The 22,967-nt window shown below is 41.2% G+C and overlaps 1 protein-coding gene across 1 annotated transcript in view; it reads right to left on the bottom strand.

Moving 5' to 3' along the window:
• The window catches only part of LOC126410705 (beta-1,4-glucuronyltransferase 1-like), a 122,308-nt gene extending 117,454 nt beyond the window's left edge, over window positions 1-4,854 (bottom strand). The window contains exon 1 of the mRNA XM_050081313.1: window positions 4,728-4,854. Coding sequence (XP_049937270.1) covers window positions 4,728-4,854 — 127 coding nt within the window. The remainder of the gene's footprint in view (window positions 1-4,727) is intronic.
• Between the last annotated feature and the right edge of the window lie 18,113 nt (window positions 4,855-22,967).

Raw genomic sequence — 22,967 nt, 5'->3', positions numbered from 1 at the left:
TGAGACTGGTTTGATGCAGCTCTCCATGCTACTCTATCCTGTGCAAGCTTCTTCATCTCCCAGTACCTACTGCAACCTACATCCTTCTGAATCTGCTTAGTGTATTCATCTCTTGGTCTCCCTCTACGATTTTTACCCTCCACGCTGCCCTCCAATGCTAAATCTGTGATCCCTTGATGCCTCAAAACATGTCCTACCAACCGATCCCTTCTTCTAGTCAAGTTGTGCCACAAACTTCTCTTCTCCCCAATCCTATTCAATACCTCCTCATTAGTTACGTGATCTACCCACCTTATCTTCAGCATTCTTCTCTAGCACCACATTTCGAAAGCTTCTATTCTCTTCTTGTCCAAACTGGTTATCGTCCATGTTTCACTTCCATACATGGCTACACTCCATACAAATACTTTCAGAAACGACTTCCTGACACTTAAATCTATACTCGATGTTAACAAATTTCTCTTCTTCAGAAACGATTTCCTTGCCATTGCCAGTCTACATTTTATATCCTCTCTGCTTCGACCATCATCAGTTATTTTACTCCCTAAATAGCAAAACTCCTTTACTACTTTAAGTGTCTCATTTCCTAATCTAATCCCCTCAGCATCATCCGATTTAATTTGACTACATTCCATTATCTTCGTTTTGCTTTTGTTGATGTTCATCTTATATCCTCCTTTCAAGACACTGTCCATTCCGTTCAACTGCTCTTCCAAGTCCTTTGCTGTCTCTGAGAGAATTACAATGTCATCGGCGAACCTCAAAGTTTTTACTTCTTCTCCATGAATTTTAATACCTACTCCGAATTTTTCTTTTGTTTCCTTTACTGCTTGCTCAATATACAGATTGAATAACATCGGGGAGAGGCTACAACCCTGTTTCACTCCTTTCCCAACCACTGCTTCCCTTTCATGCCCCTCGACTCTTATAACTGCCATCTGGTTTCTGTACAAATTGTAAATAGCCTTTCGCTCCCTGTATTTTACCCCTGCCACCTTCAGAATTTGAAAGAGAGTATTCCAGTTAACGTTGTCAAAAGCTTTCTCTAAGTCTACAAATGCTAGAAATGTAGGTTTGCCTTTTCTTAATCTTTCTTCTACGATAAGTCGTAAGGTTAGTATTGCCTCACGTGTTCCAACATTTCTACGGAATCCAAACTGATCTTCCCCAAGGTCCGCTTCTACCAGTTTTTCCATTCGTCTATAAAGAATTCGCGTTAGTATTTTGCAGCTGTGACTTATTAAACTGATAGTTCGGTAATTTTCACATCTGTCAACACCTGCTTTCTTTGGTATTGGAATTATTATATTCTTCTTGAAGTCTGTGGGTATTTCGCCTGTCTCATACATCTTGCTCACCAGATAGTAGAGTTTTGTCAGGACTGGCTCTCCTAAGGCCGTCAGTAGTTCTAATGGAATGTTGTCTACTCCCGGGGCCTTGTTTTGACTGAGGTCTTTCAGTGTTCTGTCAAACTCTTCACGCAGTATCTTATCTCCGATTTCATCTTCATCTACATCCTCTTCCGTTTCCATAATATTGTCCTCAAGTACATCGCCCTTGTATAAACCCTCTATATACTCCTTCCACCTTTCTGCCTTCCCTTCTTTGCTTAGAACTGGGTTGCCATCTGAGCTCTTGATATTCATACAAGTGGTTCTCTTCTCTCCAAAGGTCTCTTTAATTTTCCTGTAGGCAGTATCTATCTTACCCCTAGTGAGACAAGCCTCTACATCCTTACATTTGTCCTCTAGCCATCCCTGCTTAGCCATTTTGCACTTTCTGTCGATCTCATTTTTGAGACGTTTGTATTCCATTTTGCCTGCTTCATTTACTGCATTTTTATATTTTCTCCTTTCATCAATTAAATTCAATATTTCTTCTGTTACCCAAGGATTTCTATTAGCCCTCGCCTTTTTACCTACTTGATCCTCTGCTGCCTTCACTACTTCATCCCTCAGAGCTACCCATTCTTCTTCTACTGTATTTCTTTCCCCCATTCCTGTCAATTGTTCCCTTATGCTCTCCCTGAAACTCTCTACAACCTCTGGTTCTTTCGGTTTATCCAGGTCCCATCTCCTTAAATTCCCACCTTTTTGCAGTTTCTTCAATTTCAATCTGCAGTTCATAACCAATAGATTGTGGTCAGAATCCACATCTGCCCCTGGAAATGTCTTACAATTTAAAACCTGGTTCCTAAATCTCTGTCTTACCATTATATAATCTATCTGATACCTATTAGTATCTCCAGGATTCTTCCAGGTATACAACCTTCTTTTATGATTCTTGAACCAAGTGTTAGCTATGATTAAGTTATGCTCTGTGCAAAATTCTACAAGGCGGCTTCCTCTTTCATTTCTTCCCCCCAATCCATATTCACCTACTATGTTTCCTTCTCTCCCTTTTCCTACACCCGAATTCCAGTCACCCATGACTATTAAATTTTCGTCTCCCTTCACTACCTGAATAATTTCTTTTATCTCATCATACATTTCATCAGTTTCTTCATCATCTGCAGAGCTAGTTGGCATATAAACTTGTACTACTGTAGTACGCATGGACTTTGTGTCTATCTTGGCCACAATAATGCGTTCACTATGCTGTTTGTAGTAGCTAACCCGCACTCCTATTTTTTTATTCATTATTAAACCTACTCCTGCATTACCCCTATTTGATTTTGTATTTATAACCCTGTAATCACCTGACCAAAAGTCTTGTTCCTCCTGCCACCGAACTTCACTAATTCCCACTATATCTAACTTTAACCTATCCATTTCCCTTTTTAAATTTTCTAACCGACCTGCCCGATTAAGGGATCTGACATTCCACGCTCCGATCCGTAGAATGCCAATTTTCTTTCTCCTGATAACGGCGTCGTCTTGAGTAGTCCCCGCCCGGAGATCCGAATGGGGGACTATTTTACCTCCGGAATATTTTACCCAAGAGGACGCCATCAACATTTAATCATACAGTAAAGCTGCATGTCCTCGGCAAAAATTACGGCTGTAGTTTCCCCTTGCTTTCAGCCGTTCGCAGTACCAGCACAGCAAGGCCGTTTTGGTTAATGTTACAAGGCCAGATCAGTCAATCATCCAGACTGTTGCCCCTGCAACTACTGAAAAGGCTGCTGCCCCTCTTCAGGAACCACATGTTTGTCTGGCCTCTCAACAGATACCCCTCCGTTGTGGTTGCACCTACGGTACGGCCATCTGTATCGCTGAGGCACGCAAGCCTCCCCACCAACGGCAAGGTCCATGGTTCATGGGGGGATATATATATATATATATATATATATATATATATATATATATATAATTCCCGGTAATCAGTTGCAACAATTATGCATATAATAAGTTGTTGAAAGTCGTTTGTCGTGGAAAAACTGGCGACTTCGAACATCATTATGTTTTCCGCAAACAAAGTTGTATTTCACAAATGTTATTAATTGTCTTCATAATGTTAACCACGCATAGTTAACGGAAGACGTAGAAACGATATTCCGAAACGAATACGTATAGCGTAAGTCAAACGTTAGAATTAGAATAGAGACCCCACGAACACAAATTTGCTGTGGCAGGTATGAAATATAAACTCCGTTACTCGCTCGTTACACTTGAATGACAGATGTTGAATGGGCCGAAACGAGCTGCCGCATAACAGCGTAGTTGCCTGCTAACTTCGAAAGAAGATAGATGCGGTCCCTAGCGCAACTTATAACATTGTCGAAAATCAGTGCGGACAGGAGAGCTTTGGTACACCCTGTTAAAAAAAACGGAAAAATGGAGGCGGTATAATTGGAGAGCGATCCGCCTTCACCAACATGCATAAGCAATTCATTAATACTTATATATATATATATTTGAATTACAAAAAACTAATAATAAAAAAATGTCGCAAGATTCGATCCGGCGACCTTCGGATTACGAACCCGAGCGCTTACCGCTGCGCCACGACGCTGTAGAAAACTATTAATCGTCGAGAGTATTTCACCGCAACGGTTTCTTTTAACTGTTGATTTTCTCGACAACGGCTGAGAACTGCATCTTGGTGCTTTGCCACATTACACCTCTGGCCATGAGCTTTTATTATGCGCAGTATGAATCGAATCTGATTTCACAATTGGCGGCCTCCCCTTGTTAGCCGCCTCGGCTTCGCTTCTCAGCTGCCGTGTGCAGCTCTGACGCGGCGCTGCCCTAGGAAGTTATCTGCCGCGCGCATTTCAGACTTAGCGCGAGATTCGGCCTTGCAGTCAGCTGCCACTCTGACGTAGCCTCCGCGCAGATCTTTAGCAAACGGCTCCTGTCGGAACGCCATTAATAACCTTTCATGCCACTACGGCTTACTCACTTAGTATTCGCACCCCCTTTAATTATGTTTTTTATACCTGAAAGCCCATTTATGATTCCCTTGTCAGCTAACTTGCCAGCATTGTCTAACATATCAAATGATCACCTCCTATCGTCAATTGATGACTTGCTAAAAAATGAGAAAAGGACAAATTTCTTACGTTCGCATGTTGGCACACTTAAATTAATGGCAAAAGCCACGAACTAAACAAAAAATAGAAAACAAGAACCTATCAGGCATGTGCCCTCCCTTAGTTTTATGAGTGCAATTCTAATATCACCTAATGTGGAAAAACTAGTGTAGTGTAGTGAAGTGTTGCCTTAGTGATAACTCCCCTTTTTAAAGTGTTTGAAACGTGTGGACCTCCCCTCATGCCCCCCTACCCTGCGCTGAGTTCCAGTGCGCGGCCCTGGCCACGGCCACGCCCCCTTCCCGCCGGCAGCCTGCGCGCTGCCCTCTGAGGACAACACTCCACGCCGCCTCGCGCCACTCGCCCCCGCAGAGACTCATCAGTGGTGATATGTTTACATTTTCAACTTATTGAAACAAAAACAAAAAAAAGACATTTTCTCTTCATCTTAGCAACAAGAACGCTTGGCATATTTACCTAACTCATGTTATGTTTTGTTCTAATTTTGTTTTGATATTCTATGATTTTTTATGATGTTCTGATGTTTTACGATGTTTTGATGTTTTATGATGATTTTTGTATACACACAATATTGTTGACATGTGTAAGTCCCCTTGCGACCCTTAGGAGGTCTTTAGAGTCTCTATACCCTCCCATAGATTAAGACCCCTGCCGTCTTCCGTGAGGGCCATTCTTAATCAAGTAATGTTTACTTTGTTTTACAAGCTAAATTTGTTTACATTCAAATAATAATTACATTGAGCGAATTCACGTACGTTCTCCGCTCCCACGGAAGGGGGAGCAGTGTAAAGGATGAGCCAGACAATATGGGATTTTACTTTATTATATGAGCCTCAAACCGGTAACTTCATTTTTCCATTACGGCCAAGCCACGGCCGGCAGTGTTAACTGCCTGTAAATTCTTTCGTCCCACGGTCTAGTAACAGGAAGTCAGCACCGATGAAGGGCACCTTGTGAAAGGTGGCTACACTGAGCCACAGCGCCAGAGATTGCGCCTCCACTGGCAGTGCTCGTCGAGAACTCGTGGTAGGCAGTGTTTGTTGAGATGTGATAGTGAAAAGTTCTTGTCGAGAGGTCGTAGTAGGGAGTGCTTGTCGACATGTCGTAGTAGTGAGTGCTTGTTCCATGTTTTATGCAGTTGTTTGGTGGGATAGACAGCAGATGTTGTTCTAATGGAGATATTGTAATGATTAGAGTGCTTTTCATCAATATATATGAAAGTAACAAAACTCGCTTTATTTTTTATTATTTTAATGTCGTAAATAATGCGTCATTACAGGTTCAGTCAACAAAGCATCTGGCTTGTGTTCTTGTATTAGAGCGTAATTCTGGTTTTCTGGCGCAATTATAGTATTTCTAATTTTTTTTATCACTTCAGTATAAATGGTATTTGAAGTTTCTTGTCTTATTGAAGAGGAACCGTGCCAGATGTGTACGTTGAATCACACTCCCACACACAGAACAATTACACTTGTGTTTTGGTTTCGTAGGTTTTATAGTTGCTGGGGACTTAATTAATTGTATTAACGAAAATTTTCATTTCATTCTTTGTTGTTGTTCTATGCAGTCAGATTGCGTACAAAAGCTAGTCAGGGCCAACCGTTTACGACACTTCGTAATCGGACATACAGCTACTAAATCAAAAAATTAAAATTATTTTCATTTAATTCAATTAAGCCCCCGTGCACTTGTTCACGCGCCTCTCTCATGTGCCGACGAGGTAACGCCGCCCCAGGCGTCGCTTAGCAGGCAACGCGCTGGAAAGTTCCATGCCGCCCGCACGGTTTGCTCGGTCCTGACCAATCAGGAAGCCGCGTGGTGCGTCGAACATACCCGGCCGCCCGTGGCCGGGCCCGCTCTCTTGTATTCTTGCTCATCCGCGAGTCGGATGCGCGCCCTGTAGCATTGAACATCTCCCGCTTCTCCCGGTGCTGCGGCACTGTGGACTTAGTTTTGGCAGACAACAACTTTCGGTAGCTTCGCGAACAATGTTCGCCAAATTGTAAGCTCTGGCTCACCCTCACCTCCCTAGGCCTATGTAGCCCCGTTCAACATGCTTTAGCCAATAAATGGCCTTTCTCTAAAAATTACCCTATTAATCCATGGCACCCACCGCCTGCCCATACGCCCATCCTGTACAAGACCAAACAATGATAAAAAGACGCAGTTTTTTCGATTTTGCAGATGACATTACCTATTTCACAATTTATTAAGTCATCTGCAACATATCTGTTGAGGTGAATGTAATTTGAACTCAAACACACAGCAGCAACGAAAAATTGTGCTTTGTGAAGTTCTGCATAGTTAACTTGCAAGTATGGTTCACCGAAAACATTTACTATTTTTCTGTGTGTTCTCCTACAATAGATGAGCTTGCAGATGACGGCAGATGCCACAGAAATAGTTATGACAGACCGTATAATAATGCAAAAAAGGTCGTAATGAGCTAAAGGAAAAGATCGGACTAAAAACACCAACGGATAACGACACAATTGTGCTGAAAGACTGATATCTTAAACACTGTTACTTTTCAAACCAAATTTCTTATGGCAACAAACGATTTTGTATGTTGTTGTGTCTAAGTAAATATTTACATATTTCCAAATGGTTCAAATGGCTCTGAGCACTATGGGACTTAACTTCTGAGGTCATCAGTCCCCTAGAACTTAGAACTACTTAAACCTAACTAACCTAAGGACATCAGACACATCCATGCCCGAGGCAGGATTCGAACCTGCGACCGTAGCAGCCGCGTGGTTCCGGGCTGAAGCGCCTAGATCCGCTAGGCCACACCGGCCAGCTACATATTTTCATTCCCGTAATTTTGATATAAATGACATAAAAAATAAGTGTACTTGTTTTGATCCAGGTGGCTCTAGTACAACATTATTCGAGAAATTTTCTTGATTACACCAATTTTTGATTATTTTGTTTTACGAACAGTAACTATTCATAATGGTTTCCAACGTATACACAATAGTTGTAGTGTAATTTTACATTAATTAGTCGAACTACGTTGTTTTGAATTATGTGAGTAACTGATAATAGATGGATAATTTGTTATTAATAAAAAATCTTAGACACAAAATTTTCAGCAAGTTCTTGTACTCAATAAGTTAATTACAGGTACGAGTACATCAAGGTTCAACTGGCCTCTAAATTGGAAAAAATGTTAACTCTCTTGAAAAAAGTACGGTTTATCGACGTAACATGAGAACACTGTTAACATGATAATTATTTACATTGTATGGTAATTTTGGTGTAGTTTTGGCGTTAAAAGATTAACCTGTATGTGAATAAATGACAGTATCAGAATTATATATGCGGCTTTCAAAGCACAACGGAATCAAGTCCACCTTTGGTTTATCCCACTTTTAAGCACTATTTGTGTAGCTGCTCTGAGAGCGAAGAAGAGTCATATCCGGTTATTTGCAAATAACTGCTCTAGGATTGTAAACACAGCTGAGCACGGAGGGAAGCGCTCAGAAAACAACGAGAACATGTCCATTGTCATAGTTGGCATGATGCTTATTTTGTCGGTGTGTGAGCTCTAATTAAAGCAAACTCATCATGTGTGACTCATCTGAAGATACTGAAGATAACGCTTCGTGATATTAGTGTAATAGCTCAGGTAAGATAATATTTATATTGTAAATTGGGAAAGTTGGAATTAAATAACGACTTAATAACCAGACTGGCCTGTTGAAATTAAATGTCTAACAACAAAATTATATGGTACTTTCACAGCCATTGTGTGATATATTAGCACATTTCTCGCCATCCTGGGGAGTAGGAAGAGTATTAGACAACGCCAGTGGAACTAAGGGCAGAAGTATACTACAAGGAAGAACGTAAGAGTTGCAGCTAATGCCCCATGCTGCATGTTGCAAAGCCAAAAATCAAGTTAAAGAAGAAGAGAGGAAAATATATTTCACTCCTTCAGGACACTTAGAGATCACAGTCGGTAAAATGAATACCACTGAGAACTTGTTCAGTCAGATCCAATTATGAGGTCTTAAAGAGTTGGTCCGGAAATCCTAAAGGCACTAGCTTCAAATATTTCTTAAGGATTGGAGTGAGATCTGTAAGGATATGTAATCTCTACACATAATAAAATAATCTTATATTGAGACTCCTGCACCGCCCAAAGCAGGAACATTAAAATGTCATTGTCTCTCATGAAGTTATATAAAGAACCGAACGTGAAGTCTCAGTCATTGATCACAGATTCTTGGTATCAGGACATTCTTCCGTAACTAACGAATGTGGTTTTGGTTTAGTGGAGAAAGCCAGTAGGACAATTTCGCACATTTACGCACCAAATGATTGGATAGATATCGTTAGAGAAGCAAGAAAACATCCCTCAGATTTGAGGTCGTTTAAATGAGATTCTTAAGACTTCTTATCCTCTAGAATCTTGTAAGAATACACTAACGATAGTTATGGCATCAACTGGCTGTCCATGATATGGCTACAAAATAAAATCGAATCTCCTTTTACCATGATGTTTAAGCAGATTCTGGACCCTAATGTGCATTTTGACGAAGGTGACCTAAGATCAAGAAGCCCAACCATCTTGTATGATATTTTGTAACATCCTGAGGGCAGTCTTTATACCAAAGTTCGACCAGAAACAAAAACAATGAAAAAGGACATGAAGGATTTACTGCTATGCATACCACCTGTGCATTGCCATTTCTTCCTGAAACTACGGTTTGACACTGCCACAACAGCTTCCTCAGCTTTGCAAGGGCAAGCAGAAGAAAATGAATACATTTTGCTTTGAAACTGAATTGTGTAATTTTGTGTTTGCAAATATTTGTTATAAGCAGGTACAGAGAATAAAATTATAATGATATATAAAGCAAAAGAAATTTCATTTCCTGTTTCCTAAATAAAACCTGGAGTCTAGAATAAAGAGAAAGATACAAATACAATACAGTCAGAAACAAGTCCAAAATTTTACTTTTCTCTTCTAGGTAGCTTGTAACAGAACTAAAACGTAGCCTCCTTCAGTATGTGAATACATAACACAAAATCTCTTCTGTCATTCGAATAGCTTAAAATGGTGTAAACGTTTCCTGTAAGCAATTACTCAGCAAAAACCTTATGCCTATTTCTGTCGAAATTTTCTTATTGTGACTTGATTCCCTTGTGTACTAAACGCCCCTGTAAGCAGACAATGTTATAGGAATCAGAACTTGAAGATACACGAACTAAATCTGACTTAATGTTTCGTGTTCTTCATTAAAATGCGTGTACTACAATGTCCAGTTTCATTACCAATTGCATACACGACACATTTTGTGACTAATGATAGATATTCTCATTTCAAATAGTTATAACATAATGTTCACACTTGTTCCAATCAGCAATACATGATGGATAAGTTATAACAATGTGTATTAATGTAACAAAGACAAACAAAATAAAGAAATTATTTACATATCTTTTCCACATCAGCCACTGTATTTGCCCCAAGAATTTTAATATGTTCTTGCAATTGTGCCTATCCGTTGTAAAAGGGCCTATTGAAAAGCGTTTCAGAGCATTTTACTAGTCTTGCTTGAAATATAGTGGCGTAAATTTAAGAGTAAATTAGCAAATGTTGTGTTAACCAATGCATTCTGTCTCATCTGTAACCTGGCAGTTCGATAACTAAGCTCATGCTTCATTCCACATATGTTATGATCTCAGGAGTTAAATATATAAAGTAAATGTTTATGCCCTGACATTTCATAAATACAATTAAAAAATTATTTATTCATCCAAACAGATTTGGAAACGAGTCAGTGACTGGACTTGTACACGCATTTATAGGTACCGGGACGCCAGCCGCGTAGGTTGATGCAATCGCTAGCAGTGTAACAACAAGAATGATGAAGTTGTCGGCGTGGGTTAAAGAACCGAAACATGTAGAGGTGACAGACTTGGCTGGTGGAATATTCAACAAAACCAGCGAAGATAGCTCTGGTAGAAAAATAGAGTTAAGACGCAATTTACACACAGGGAATCACTTTCGTTAACATTAATTGACTCAACCAGTCGACTGCAGTGTGGAAAAATGCAATCAACATGTCAAAGCTGTGTCGCAGATCCTCTAAACAGCGAAGCCTTGACGGGTATAGTCGTCTGACTATACAAAATTGTTACCACAAGAGAACACTGCTCTTTATGGAAGATGTAAACTAATACCATGATACAACACATATTAGAAAACACGTTATTAGAGATGAGACAGTTCCTAATTCTTCTAAATTAAACTTCATTACAATAAGTGACACAACAGAAGTCTTATCATACCAGTTAAATGAAACGATAAGTTTCTTAGTTTCTTTCGTGATCTGAATTTGAACCCAATGTTATCCAAAAAAGCTTGCGTATCCAATCGAGATTCGAGTAGGTATAAAGAGACGTAAAATATCGGCGTGTTCACCAGTAGTTTAAAAGGCCAAATGTCCGAACCTGGAAATAATATATTCAGCACTGCATCAGGAACCCCATGAAGCTTATACTGTGTTGCCTGTGAGAAGTAAGCACGAAAGCTATGTAATAAAGTACAACCCACATGCGTGAAACGCCGTGAAGTGAAGTTGTGGTGATGGACGAGGAGTAGAGTCCGGTACCTATATGAAGTGTTAACTAAGCACAATAAGATGTCAGATATAAAACATGTTCACCAATAGCGTGATATTGTAACCTGAAACGACGATACAAATGATTTTTGCCTGGCACGGATTCGAAACCGGCATCTTTCACTATTGTGTTACAGCTAGAAATAAACATGAAATGCTTGCTGTTACTTCAGCAGTAGCGAGATGTGCACGTCTTCGGCTAAAGGTAACGCAACAAATAGTTCTGTGCTGGCTGAGACTCCAACCTACGCATATCGCCGTTGTTGATCTTACACAAAGCGGTGTCAACTGTCAAGTTCTCTTCCACTAGCAGTTAGGATCGCGCTGTTCGCAGGGAACTTGAGGAGTTTGGCATAGTGAGGAAACAATGAAATGATGGGACAGTATCATCTCGAAAGGTTCAAATCCACAGAAATATTGGAATCTGAGCTCGAATCCCAGTACAGTGTCAATATTTTCAAAATCTCAGTGTCATTTAAAATAAGAAATGAAGGTCCTAACACCTTACATGACGATTGGTTCGTGAAGTAAAATAACATTACTAGTGCAGGAAAGCTTACTACAACCAAAGTGTCTGCAAACAGCGACTTCCGCCTCTGGCAGCCAAAACTAATTCAACTCTGTTCCAGTCAGCAGCAACTGGACGTGTTTAATTTTAATCTGGAACCACAGATTCTGTGTCGCCTGGCCACCAAGAGCTGTTGCATAACGGTTTGATTCACGGATCCAGTTATATGGCTCCTTCCGTGTATAGCGATTTTACGACTATGACATGTGGGACCTGAAGATGGCATTAGTGTAATGCCGAAACTGGTAGCACATAAGTTCACAAAATAAACTTCTACAATACATACGGCTGTTGGTAAATTACTGCATCAAGAAATACATGCTAGCCGTTGTCCCATGGTCTATAATGGATCAACGAAGAACTACAGCTGACGCTCTTTCGGACTCCGTTTTGAAGCCTGGGCGTAAGTTGTTTCTCTAGGCTGTTACCTCCGACGGTTTATAGATTCTATGCCAAGACACAGACAGAAGTACAAAACAGTGTGCGAATCTGGATAAAATATCAGAGTCTTTAAAACTTTTTCTTATGTCGTCTTTTTCTCCAGTTTTCCTCTTTGAGAACCAGTGGAAGATCAATTGGCAACAGATGAAATAAAATTTGAGTTTCTTTTGAATATACGGTTTCTTTAATATTCTATTTTTATTTTATTTATACCTGTCTAGGTACTTACAAAGTAATCAGTTTAGAGGGAAGCTTTAAAATTATATTGTGCTATTTCAAATACATCTCTCTCTCTTCTCCTCCATCTACTAGTACAGCATCCTTGATACGCCATCCTTGAAAAATTATGCAAATGATTTCACCTTACTTTTATTCAGTGTTAATTTCTCCTTCATTCTCTGTCGCCTCTCTTACAATATCACACCGACTGCCCTTCTACCCCATTCTCCAAAAACGTTGTAAACAAACCTACCAGTTTTCATTGAAATTATACGTTCTCGTTTAATTTCTAGTTTCTTCAAAGTCATCCATCATTCTCTCAAAACATATCACATTGTATTCATTTATATCCCCTTACCTACAATCTATTCTTCGTTCTGGTAACATTCCTTTCATTTCTCTCTCTTCTAAGATGAAACGAACTGTAGCATATGTCTAAGTAAGGAATATTTTGTAACCGCACACATTTTATTGTTTAGGGTCAATTGTCACGTTTTGCACCGTTTTCAACGTGATTTTCCAATTCCTAGACGGCAGCATTACCTGCCACAAATCTAAGAGAAATGTTCTGATTATCTGCTAAATAGTTAATATATGTGTTAGAAATAGCAGAAGGTATACATCACTTTACTTGCGGAATCACACTCATCACTTCTGTTTCACTAGGTGACGTCCCGCCAGTTGCTGTGAACTGTGACCTGTCAGACAAGAAATCACAAATACAGTCCACAACTGAGACGACAGACGTTGGGAAAGCAATTTGATTGAAAGCCCATTATGAGGAACGATACGAAAAGCCTTTTTGGAGCTCTAGTTATTTTAGTTCATGAACCAACCGTCATGTAGGGTCTTAGGATCTTCAATTCTTATTTTAAGTGACCTTGAGATTTTGAAAATATTGACACTCGATTGGGATTCGAGCTCCGATTCCAACGTTTCTCTTGACTTCAACCCTTCGAGATTATACATTCACATCACTTCATTATTTCCTCACAATGCCAAACTCCTCCAGGTACCTACGAATGGTACGATGCTAACTACTGGTGAAAAGAAATTTGATAGTTGACAGCACTTTGTATGTGGTCAACAACGACCCTGCCTTTAGCCGAAGATGTGCACATCTCGCTACTGGTGAAGCAACAATAAACATTTCATGTTTATTTGTAGCTATAATACAATAGCGAAAGGTGTCGGGTTCGAATCCCAGTCAAAAATAATTTGTATCGTCGTTATAGGTTCCAATATCACGCTATTAGTGATCATATTTTATATCTGACATTTGACTGTACTTAGTTAACAGTTCATATAGATACTGCGTTCTACTGTCCGTCATCACTGCAACTTTACTTTACGGTGTTTCATGCTTGTGGGTTGTACTTTGTTACGTACCCTTCGTGGTTACTTCTCGCAGGAAACACAGTATAAGCTTCATGGGGTGCCCGTTGCTGTGCTGAACATGTCGTGATTTATTTCCACGTTTGGACATTTGGCCTTGAAAACTGATACTGGTGAACACTTGGATATTTTACGTCTCTTTATGCCTAGTCGAGTCTCGATTAGACATGCAAGCATTGTTTGGCTATCAGCGAATTCAAATCTGGATCGCAAACAACAACTCGTCATATCATTTAATCAGTGTGATAAGTTTCTGCAGTGTCAATTATTGTAATGAAGTATAATTTACAAGCTTTAAGGACCGACTCATTTCTAATAACGTAGTTTCTAATATTTGTTGTATGGCGGCATTAGTTTACATCTGGACGTGATGCCATGGCAGTGTTCTCTAGTAGTCTATTGTGGAACCTATTGTGCTTAGCCAAACGACCGTGCAGCAGAGGGCTTTGGGGACCTGCGACACAGTTATGCTATGTTGGTTGCACACAGCCAGGTGTGGCCTACACATTGGGACTCAAGAGTGATACATCATTTGTACTATAGTGTGTACATACACTGATGTGCCCAAACATCATGACCAGCGGCTTAATAGCTTGTTTGTCCCTCTTTGGAACGAAACACGTAATTGATCTGTGTATCATGGATCCGACAGTTCGTTAGTAGGTTTGTGGAGGTGTGTGGCATTGGATGTCTACGCACAGGTCATGTAATTTACTTAATAATAGGTCGATGATTTGTGTATGCGGCGAAGGCACCCCACAGCGACCGAGGTGTGTTCCATGGGATTTACATCAGGCGATTTTTTGATCGCCGGGACATGAAAGTGAGTTCATTATAATGTTCCTAAAACCACTGTAGCAAGGTTCTGGCTTCGAGACATGTATAATTATACTGCTGAAATATGACATCGACATGAGGGAAGACATCAAATACGAAGGGATGCAAGTGGTTTTGCAGCTGTCAGTGCGTCTTCGATTACTTCTACAGGTACTATTCAAGTGCAGGAGAATGTCTCCCATAGCATGATATTGATCCCTCCAACTTTCATCGGTGACGCGCTGCACGTTTTGAGCCGCCGTGCAGCTCGATGACGGCCGTTATGGACACGACAACCGAACTGATGTACCATAAATGTCTTTCACTCGAAGAGCCGACATATTTCTATTGATCGATGGTCGAATCCCGATGGTCCCGTGCCCACTGCAGTCGTAATTGAAGAAGTTGTTGGGTGAACATGTGGACAGGTAGGGGTGGTCTGCTGTGGGGCTCTTTGTTCAACAGTGTCCGATGAACAGAGGGCTCCGAAACACCTGTGCGTGCACCAGCATTCTGCTCTTTCGACAGAGATTCCACAGATAACCATCTATCCTATTTTACAGAGCAGACAAACCTCAGAATCCCACGTTGTGTGCAGGGTCGTGGACGTCCAAACATTTAGTGCCCAGTGGTAGGTTCTCTATCCTTCTAACTCTTTCCATAGTTAGTGTCGACAGTAGCAGGTAAAAATTCGACCAACTTCGCTGTTTCCGAGATACTATTTTAGAGGCTCTGCGTAATACTAATCTGCCCTTTGTCAAAGTCGCTAATTTCAACAGATTTCCCCATTTACATCTCATATCTTCGCTATGGTGATCACCCGTCCGTGTCTGCTCCACTTACATTTTCTTTTTTTTCTTTTTTTTTTTTTACCACTTCACGTAAACGCAACGCTACCAGGTGGCATCCGACGTCGCGGTGAGCTTTTTAGTAAAGTTTTGGCTTGTCATAGTACAAGGTTTATGTTGAAATGGCTATCCTTCCCCAAGGAAACAAGAAAATTGCTGCGCCAGATGGTTATAAAAGTATTGTATATCACAGCAGCGTCAGTAGCCTGTGAACGAATATTTTCAAATGCAGGACAACTGTGCACTAAGAAGAGAAAGAGACTTGCATCGACTAAAGTGGATCAAATTTTGTTTATAAATGACAGCACTGATTAATTTTTCCTTTATGGGGAACATATATGATAATACTGACTGTAAATGATGACTGCAGATACATTTTAATTATAATTGTTATAATTTTTATTTTTTCCAGTAAAACTATAAAAATATAACAAGAATCAGTCTTCATTCTTAAAATTTATCTACTTGATAAGAAATATTTAGGGTTTTGTTATAGTGTTGATAATTTTTACAGCAGACTAAATTTAAAAACTTTGTATCTGAAAATTATTAGGGATATGGCACAAAATTATTACTCCTCTTTATGTGGTCTTTCAAAATAGGACCAAAATAGGATAAAAATATAGGTTTAATGATCTGAATTAAAAAGGTATGTACCATCCTTTTATTTATTTTTGTGAGTGAATAGTGAATGCTAGGTCATGAAAAAGAGCTAGTTCATTTCAGTGAGTGACCTGATCTATGAAAAGAGCTGATTTGTACATCTTTAACCAGATTAGAGTTCTGCACCAAAAAATACCTAGGGATTGCCCGAAACTTTTTTTCCATTCGTGGTAAGTGGCACGGTAGTCGACAAAATTCAGGTTTCCGTTTATTCACGTTCAAGAACCGATGAATTTAATTCCACATTACATTGGCGATAAGAATGTGGACCTTTTCTGTTCTCAACAGCCGATATTTTCACTAAAAATTTGATTTAATTCTGTAACTTTTATTGTACAGTAAAATGTTTATGGTTTGACATTTGAACTTTTGCAGGTACTTTACTTGTAGCGTAAACTAGTCTTCTGTTCCATTCGGGTTTGATTTTGGCGATTCCTCACACCACGGGGATGACTGACTTCAGCGGGATCCCTCGACTGCCACCATCAGGGTGACTGGTTTCGGTTGTTCTCGCGTCCAATCGCCGTAACTCCCGAGCTGGGCGCTGTGTGGCTTCTGTGTGGCCACCAGTGGAGTACAGTCCACAGCGACTGTAAGGAAGACAGTGGTAACGCTCGCCCCGCCGCTCAGCATCCCCCCATGCGACGTGCTGCACCTTAACAAGCAACAACACCGAACGACATGGCACAACTGCCCTCCGGAGATGTTTCTGGCACATTCGAAGTAAAGGATGCAGAAGGGAAAATGAAATGGTTCAAATGGCTCTGAGCACTATGGGACCTAACATCTGAGGTCATCAGTCCCCTAGAACTTAGAACTACTTAAACCTAACTAACCTAAGGACATCACACACATCCATGCCAGAGGCAGGATTCGAACCTACGACCGTAGCGGTCGCGCGTTTCCAGACTGTAGCGCCTAGAACAGCTCGGCTGGCTAGCGGAATTTTGCTGCAGTCAATAGCGAATCAACGTGTGAATCGGACATTCGAAGAACTACGATTTCCCTTGATAATGTCCTCCGCAGATGGGGATGAAATGTTGGGAAAAATCCATTCGACCATGGCATAGCCCGGAACATTTTATTACCTGTAACATTCCAGGTCGCCAAAGGTTACATTTTACTAAACAATTTACTGCCGAAGAAAGTATGGTATCATCAATGCCTTCAGCGTGGCGCCTGTTGCTACCCGTCCGCAGGTCACACTTTGTCACACAGTCCACGGCCGGCTCAGCTGTTCAGCGCAGTATGACCGTGAAAAACCGAATGGTTAAAACTAATGTCGGTATTTTAATTCTGAATACCCGGATATTTCTGTATTTATCTGCCTCAGTAATAACAGGTATTTTTATTTTTCACTGATAACTGGGTATAAATTCGAAATATCAATTAGCCATAGCAGCAGTGCTAAAATTTTGTTTCCAAATAAATCTTCCTTAAAGAAGAGTAATTTTTATTCGCAAACATTTCATTGCTTTGAAATTTGCGTTAGTGTAGAAAATGTGAAAAGCGATCAGTTCTGTTTTTTTATCAATGCCAACGGAAACGATTAACAAAAAAATTGCATTAAGGTTTAATTCAATTTTGTTTAGACAATAATGTACCTGTTACCGTGTGGCGTGTCCTATGAGTACACGCGTACATGCAGTGCGCCCCGTCTGGTAAATATCGTAGTTTCTCACTATCGTCGTCGGACATCGGTTGTATTTCAGAATGGCACCACCCGCAGTCTTGAACTATTTTAGGAAGTAGGATGCTCCATTTGCTTTAAAAAACTGGAAGAGTCACAACAAACTTGCGACATAACATTAGATAACACTTCATTTATTTAAATTTACAATAAAAATAGGAAGCAGCTGATCTGCTTCCTGTCTGTACACAATATGCCTTAACCTGCAGGCGTGACCCCTGCACCGAGCTGCCACCGTGGTAACGTAGCAACACCGACCGGCGTACTCACGTCAGATGATTGCGTGATGGTACCGCGCGAGTCACGTGATGCCACACCATCGTAGACTCATCGACGGCCGACGTATTCCAACACTGCCAGGGCCTTAACCGCATACGGCATCTCAGGCGGGTAGTCTGTTTTCGGACTTCAGTGCTGCTGATACCTTAATGCCACACCATTCGGTTCCACCTCTTATCGATTTAGGCTACACTTGGATGTGGAGTATTCAGGAATTTCTACTGCAGGGCACTATATACACGGGATTCATCTGCGGACTTCGCTGATCGAAGTCCCATTAACAGCGCAAGCACGTTCATTAAACTACTGCGTTATTCTGTTTTCTGTCTTCACTTGTAGAGGAATAAACCTCGTTTATCACTCACGTCTTGTGTTATTTGTTGTTGCACCGCTCACGGATACAACAGAAAGTGTGAAGCCCAAAACCTCATAGAGCAACTGCTGCGGGGAACAGCAATTATGAAATTGCAGCTGTGTCTCATAATCCACACGCGAGTACCAGAGAAATACCTCGCCGGTGAGGAATTGTTCACACAAGTGTTTCGGCGGTTCTAAACCGTAACAAACACATGCATCAAGAACTTCATTGGAATCATTTTCAGAATCGAATGGGGTTTTGGAATTCTGCCCTCATGCAATTACAAAGAGACCCGCAATTCTTTCGTCAAGGAATGTTCTCCGACGAGTCAACTTTTACGAACCATGGCGAAGTTAATCGTCATAACATGCATTGTTGCAGTGTGGAACACCCGCTCTGAATACGTAATGTTGATCATTAGAGCCCTTGTTCTGCTAACATTTGGAGCGGTATCGTAGGCGACAAAATACTTGGTTCTTTAATTTTGGGAGGCACATTGAACGAAGAAAGGTATCGTCAGTTACTGCAAGATGTACCCCTGTAGTATGACAGAACACGAGGTTTCAAAATGATGGCTGTCTCACACGTAACTCAGCAACAGCCCAAGAAGCATTAAATCGCGTTCTCATCGGTCGGTGGATCGGTAGATGTGGTCCGGTAAAGTGGCCTTTCAGATCATCTGACCTTACGTTGACGGATTTTTTCTTGTGGGGTCATCTTCAGGACAAAATTTTTGGAGAAGTGCTGGAGGACATGAGCGGCTCTATCAGGGTTTACCATTTTGATTAATTTTCAAACCCAGCAGTTCAAGGAAGTACGAGACATTGAACCATGTAACAAACGAACGTTGACCATTGTGACGTTTTAGAACATATTCTGAATGAAACAATCTGAATAACCTTACTGCAGTCCGCAGGCATCTCAGGTACTAAGCTGAAAAATGGCTAGCTTTTCTTTAGCCAGCCGGTGTGGCCGTGCAATTCTAGGCGCTTCAGTCTGGAACCGCGTGACCGCTACGGTCGCAGGTTCGAATCCTGCCTCGGGCATGGATGTGTGTGATGTCCTTAGGTCAGTTAGGTTTAAGTAGTTCTAAGTTCTAGGGGACTGATGACCACATATGTTAAGTCCAATGGTGCTCAGAGCCATTTGAACCATTTTTTTCTTTAACTGGAAGAGGAACAGGGCTGCATCTCCTCTTGAACTCCTTCGTGGAAACATAGCTCTATTTTGTTTCTAAGCTTTCACAGATCTCCTAACAGCATTTTGCAACTCTTGGAATACCAATACTACGATACTTTTCTAACAGAAAACAACCAATCAAATGGGACAGGACTCATCAGAAAGGGAATAGTTTTTTCGCGTGACACGGGATCGTGGCGTCACCAAAACGTTCGGGATCAAGAGCAAAGGCAGCTTCCAAATTTCTTGCAGCCTCGCCTTAAATTAAAATTACTTCGATTTTCTCTTCTACAGACCAAACATTCATTACTTCAAATGTCCGAGAAACATCTCCGGAAAGCAGTTGTGTCGCGTCGTTTGGTGTGCGTGCGTCGTCATTATCAGTCGCTGTGGACTGTATTCCGCTGGCAGCCACGTAGCGCCCAGCGTGGAGTCACGGCGGTTGGACGCAAGAACACACCGACATCAGTCACCCCGGTGGCGGCAATCGAGGGACTCGCCGAAAACTGAATGGAACAGAAGTCTATGTTACGTTACAAGTAACTTGGGGGGAGTGTGGCCACATTAGGTACAAATAGATGTCCCTTTCCAAAATTCAAACTTTTCATCAGGCACATTTTCTTCGTGCGATGCGCACTTTTGGAGATATTAAGTTGTTTCAAGTTAAACCAAACACCCTGTGGTACATTGTGCACTATTTTTCCGCACTGCAGTCAACTGGATGAAACTATTCATACCAACTAAAGTGGTTCTCTATGTATAAACTGCGTCTGAACTATATTTCTTTACCTATAATCATAAAACTTGGCAAGAAGAAAGGTTTCACAGTACAACTAAAGGAAAAAAATCTGAAAAAATATTTCTTTCGTCATTTGTTATCCGACTTTGAACTTGAAATTAAAACAGTCTTGGAATTCCCGTGAACCATATCTTGCCAGTATCAGTGTCGATAACAGGCAAAACCCGTTGAGATTTTCGATTTACGGAATGGATGAACTGTCTATACACCATACACATAATTACAAACATTAAAAAAGTTTTGCATCACCTCGGTTCCAGAACCTGTACAGAAAATTTGAATAGAGATCAACATAAACATCATTTCCACCCTTTTTATTGCTCATGAAAACCACACATTGGATGTTGCACCACCATACAGCGAGACCTTCAGAGGTGGTGGTCCAGATTGCTGTACACGCCGGTACATCTAATGCACAATAGGACGTCCTCTTGCATTGATACGTGCCTGTGTTAGTCTTGGAATACAATCGGCAAGTTCATCAAGGCACTGTTGATCCAGAATGTCCCACTCCTCAACAGCGATTCGGCGCAGATCCCTCCCGAGTGGTTGGTGGGTCACGTCGTCCATAAACAGCTCTTTTCAATATATCTCAGGCATGTTCAATAGGGTTCATGTCTGGAGAACATGCTGGCCACTCTATTCGAGCGTTGACGTTATCCTGAGGGAAGTCATTCACAAGATGTACACGATGCGGGTGCGAATTGTCGTCAATGAAGACGAATGCGTCGCCAATATGCTGTCGATACGGTTGCACTAACGGTCGTGGGATGGCATTCACGTACCGTACAGCCGTTACGTCGCCTTCCATGACCATCAGTGGTGTACTTCGGCCCCACATAATGCCACCCCAAAACAGATGGGAACCTCCACCTTGCTGCACTCGCTGTACTCTGTATCAGGCGCGTTCAGCCTGACCGGGTTGCCTCCAAACACGTCTCTGACGATTGTCTGGTTGAAAGCATATGCAACACACATCAGTGAAGAGAACGTGATGCCAATCCTGAGCGGTCCGTTGGGCATGTTGTTGGGCCCATCTGTACCGCGCTGCATGGTGTCGTGGTTGCAAAGATGGATCTCGTCATGGGCGTAGGGAATGAAGTTGAGCGTCATGCAGCCTATTGTGCACAGTTTGAGTCGTAACACGACGTCCTTTAGTTGCACGAAAAGCATTATTCAACATGACTTCGTTGCTGTCAGGGTTCCTCTGAGCCATAATCCGTAGGTAGTGGTCATCCACTGCAGTAGTAGCCCTTCGGCGGCATGGGCGAGGCACGTCATCGACAGTTCCTGTTTTCTCTCTGTATCTCCTCCATGTCCGAACAACATCGCTTTGGTTCACTCCGAGAAGCCTGGACTCTTCCCTTGCTGAGAGCCCTTCCTGGCACAAAGTAACAATGCGGACGCCATCGAACCCCAGTATTGACCGTCTAGGCATGGTTGAACTACTGACAACATGTGCCGTGTACCTCCTTCCTGGTGGAATGACTGGAACCGATGGGCTGTCGGACCCTCTCCGTCTAATAGGCGCTGCTCATGCATCATTGTTTACATCTTTGGGTGGGTTTAGTGAAAGCTCTGGACAGTCAAAGGAACAGAGTCTGTGATACAATATCCACAGTCAACGTCTGTCTTCAGGAGTTCTGGGAACCGGGATGATGCAAAACTTTTTTTGATGTGTGTAAATTCGTACAGAACACTCAGAGCGCGAGTCCTACTCGCACCTGTTCAATTTTTTTTTAAATGTTTAGTCATTTCTTCATATGCCCAGGGTGTTAACTTTTAAATAAAACAGTATTCAAATGTGACCAATCTGTGTCGTCAAATAATGCATCTGGTTGTGTGAATCAGTCCTCGTATCAGTTGTTGCAGCACATGTTTTATTAAAGCTTCCTAATAACAGAAGGCATTATGCTGTCCCATGTTGTTAATTACGAAACCATTTTTACAGCTAAATCTATGAAAATTTAAATCTGGCTTCTTAGTTAAGAATACAAAATACTTGTTTTACTGTTTTTGGAAATTCGGCCCCCAATGGGGTAAAATAGGGTCAGTATGATTCACTGATTCATCGTCTCCCAGCCCAAACCACTAAGGATAGAAACTTGAAGTTTGGAGAGGGTGTGGATCTTACACCCTAAGCATTGTTTAAGAAGGTTCAAAAATGGTTCAAATGGCTCTGAGCACTTTGGGACTTAACTTCTGAGGTCACCAGTACCCTAGAACTTAGAACTACTTAAACCTAACTTACCTAATAAGAAGGGACTCTCCGAAACTCCACTTGTAAAGTAGCGAAATAGGGGATCAATGGCTTTTTGAAAGAATGTCGCCATTAAGCGAATTTTGAAGTTAGAACTACGAAAACTGGTATTTGGTTTCTCAGTCTGAAAAAAAAGTGTTTCAGCATTTTTGGAGCTGCTACCGCTAAGGGGGTAAAATAGTAAGGGAAAGATTTTTGAAAATAATCAATTGCTAAAGAACTGCTGAAGGGTTTTAAAAGGCTCTATTGAAAGTATCATGTCCTAACTTATCTTTAAAAGTGAAAGTATCTAACCCAAAATTGTTTCCTTTTTAATTAGTGA

This window comes from Schistocerca serialis, chromosome 1 (assembly GCF_023864345.2).
Source record: "Schistocerca serialis cubense isolate TAMUIC-IGC-003099 chromosome 1, iqSchSeri2.2, whole genome shotgun sequence".
Taxonomy (NCBI): Eukaryota; Metazoa; Arthropoda; class Insecta; order Orthoptera; family Acrididae; genus Schistocerca; species Schistocerca serialis.
The sequence above is the reverse complement of the archived record's forward strand: the minus strand, read 5'-3'. Positions and strand labels throughout refer to the sequence as shown.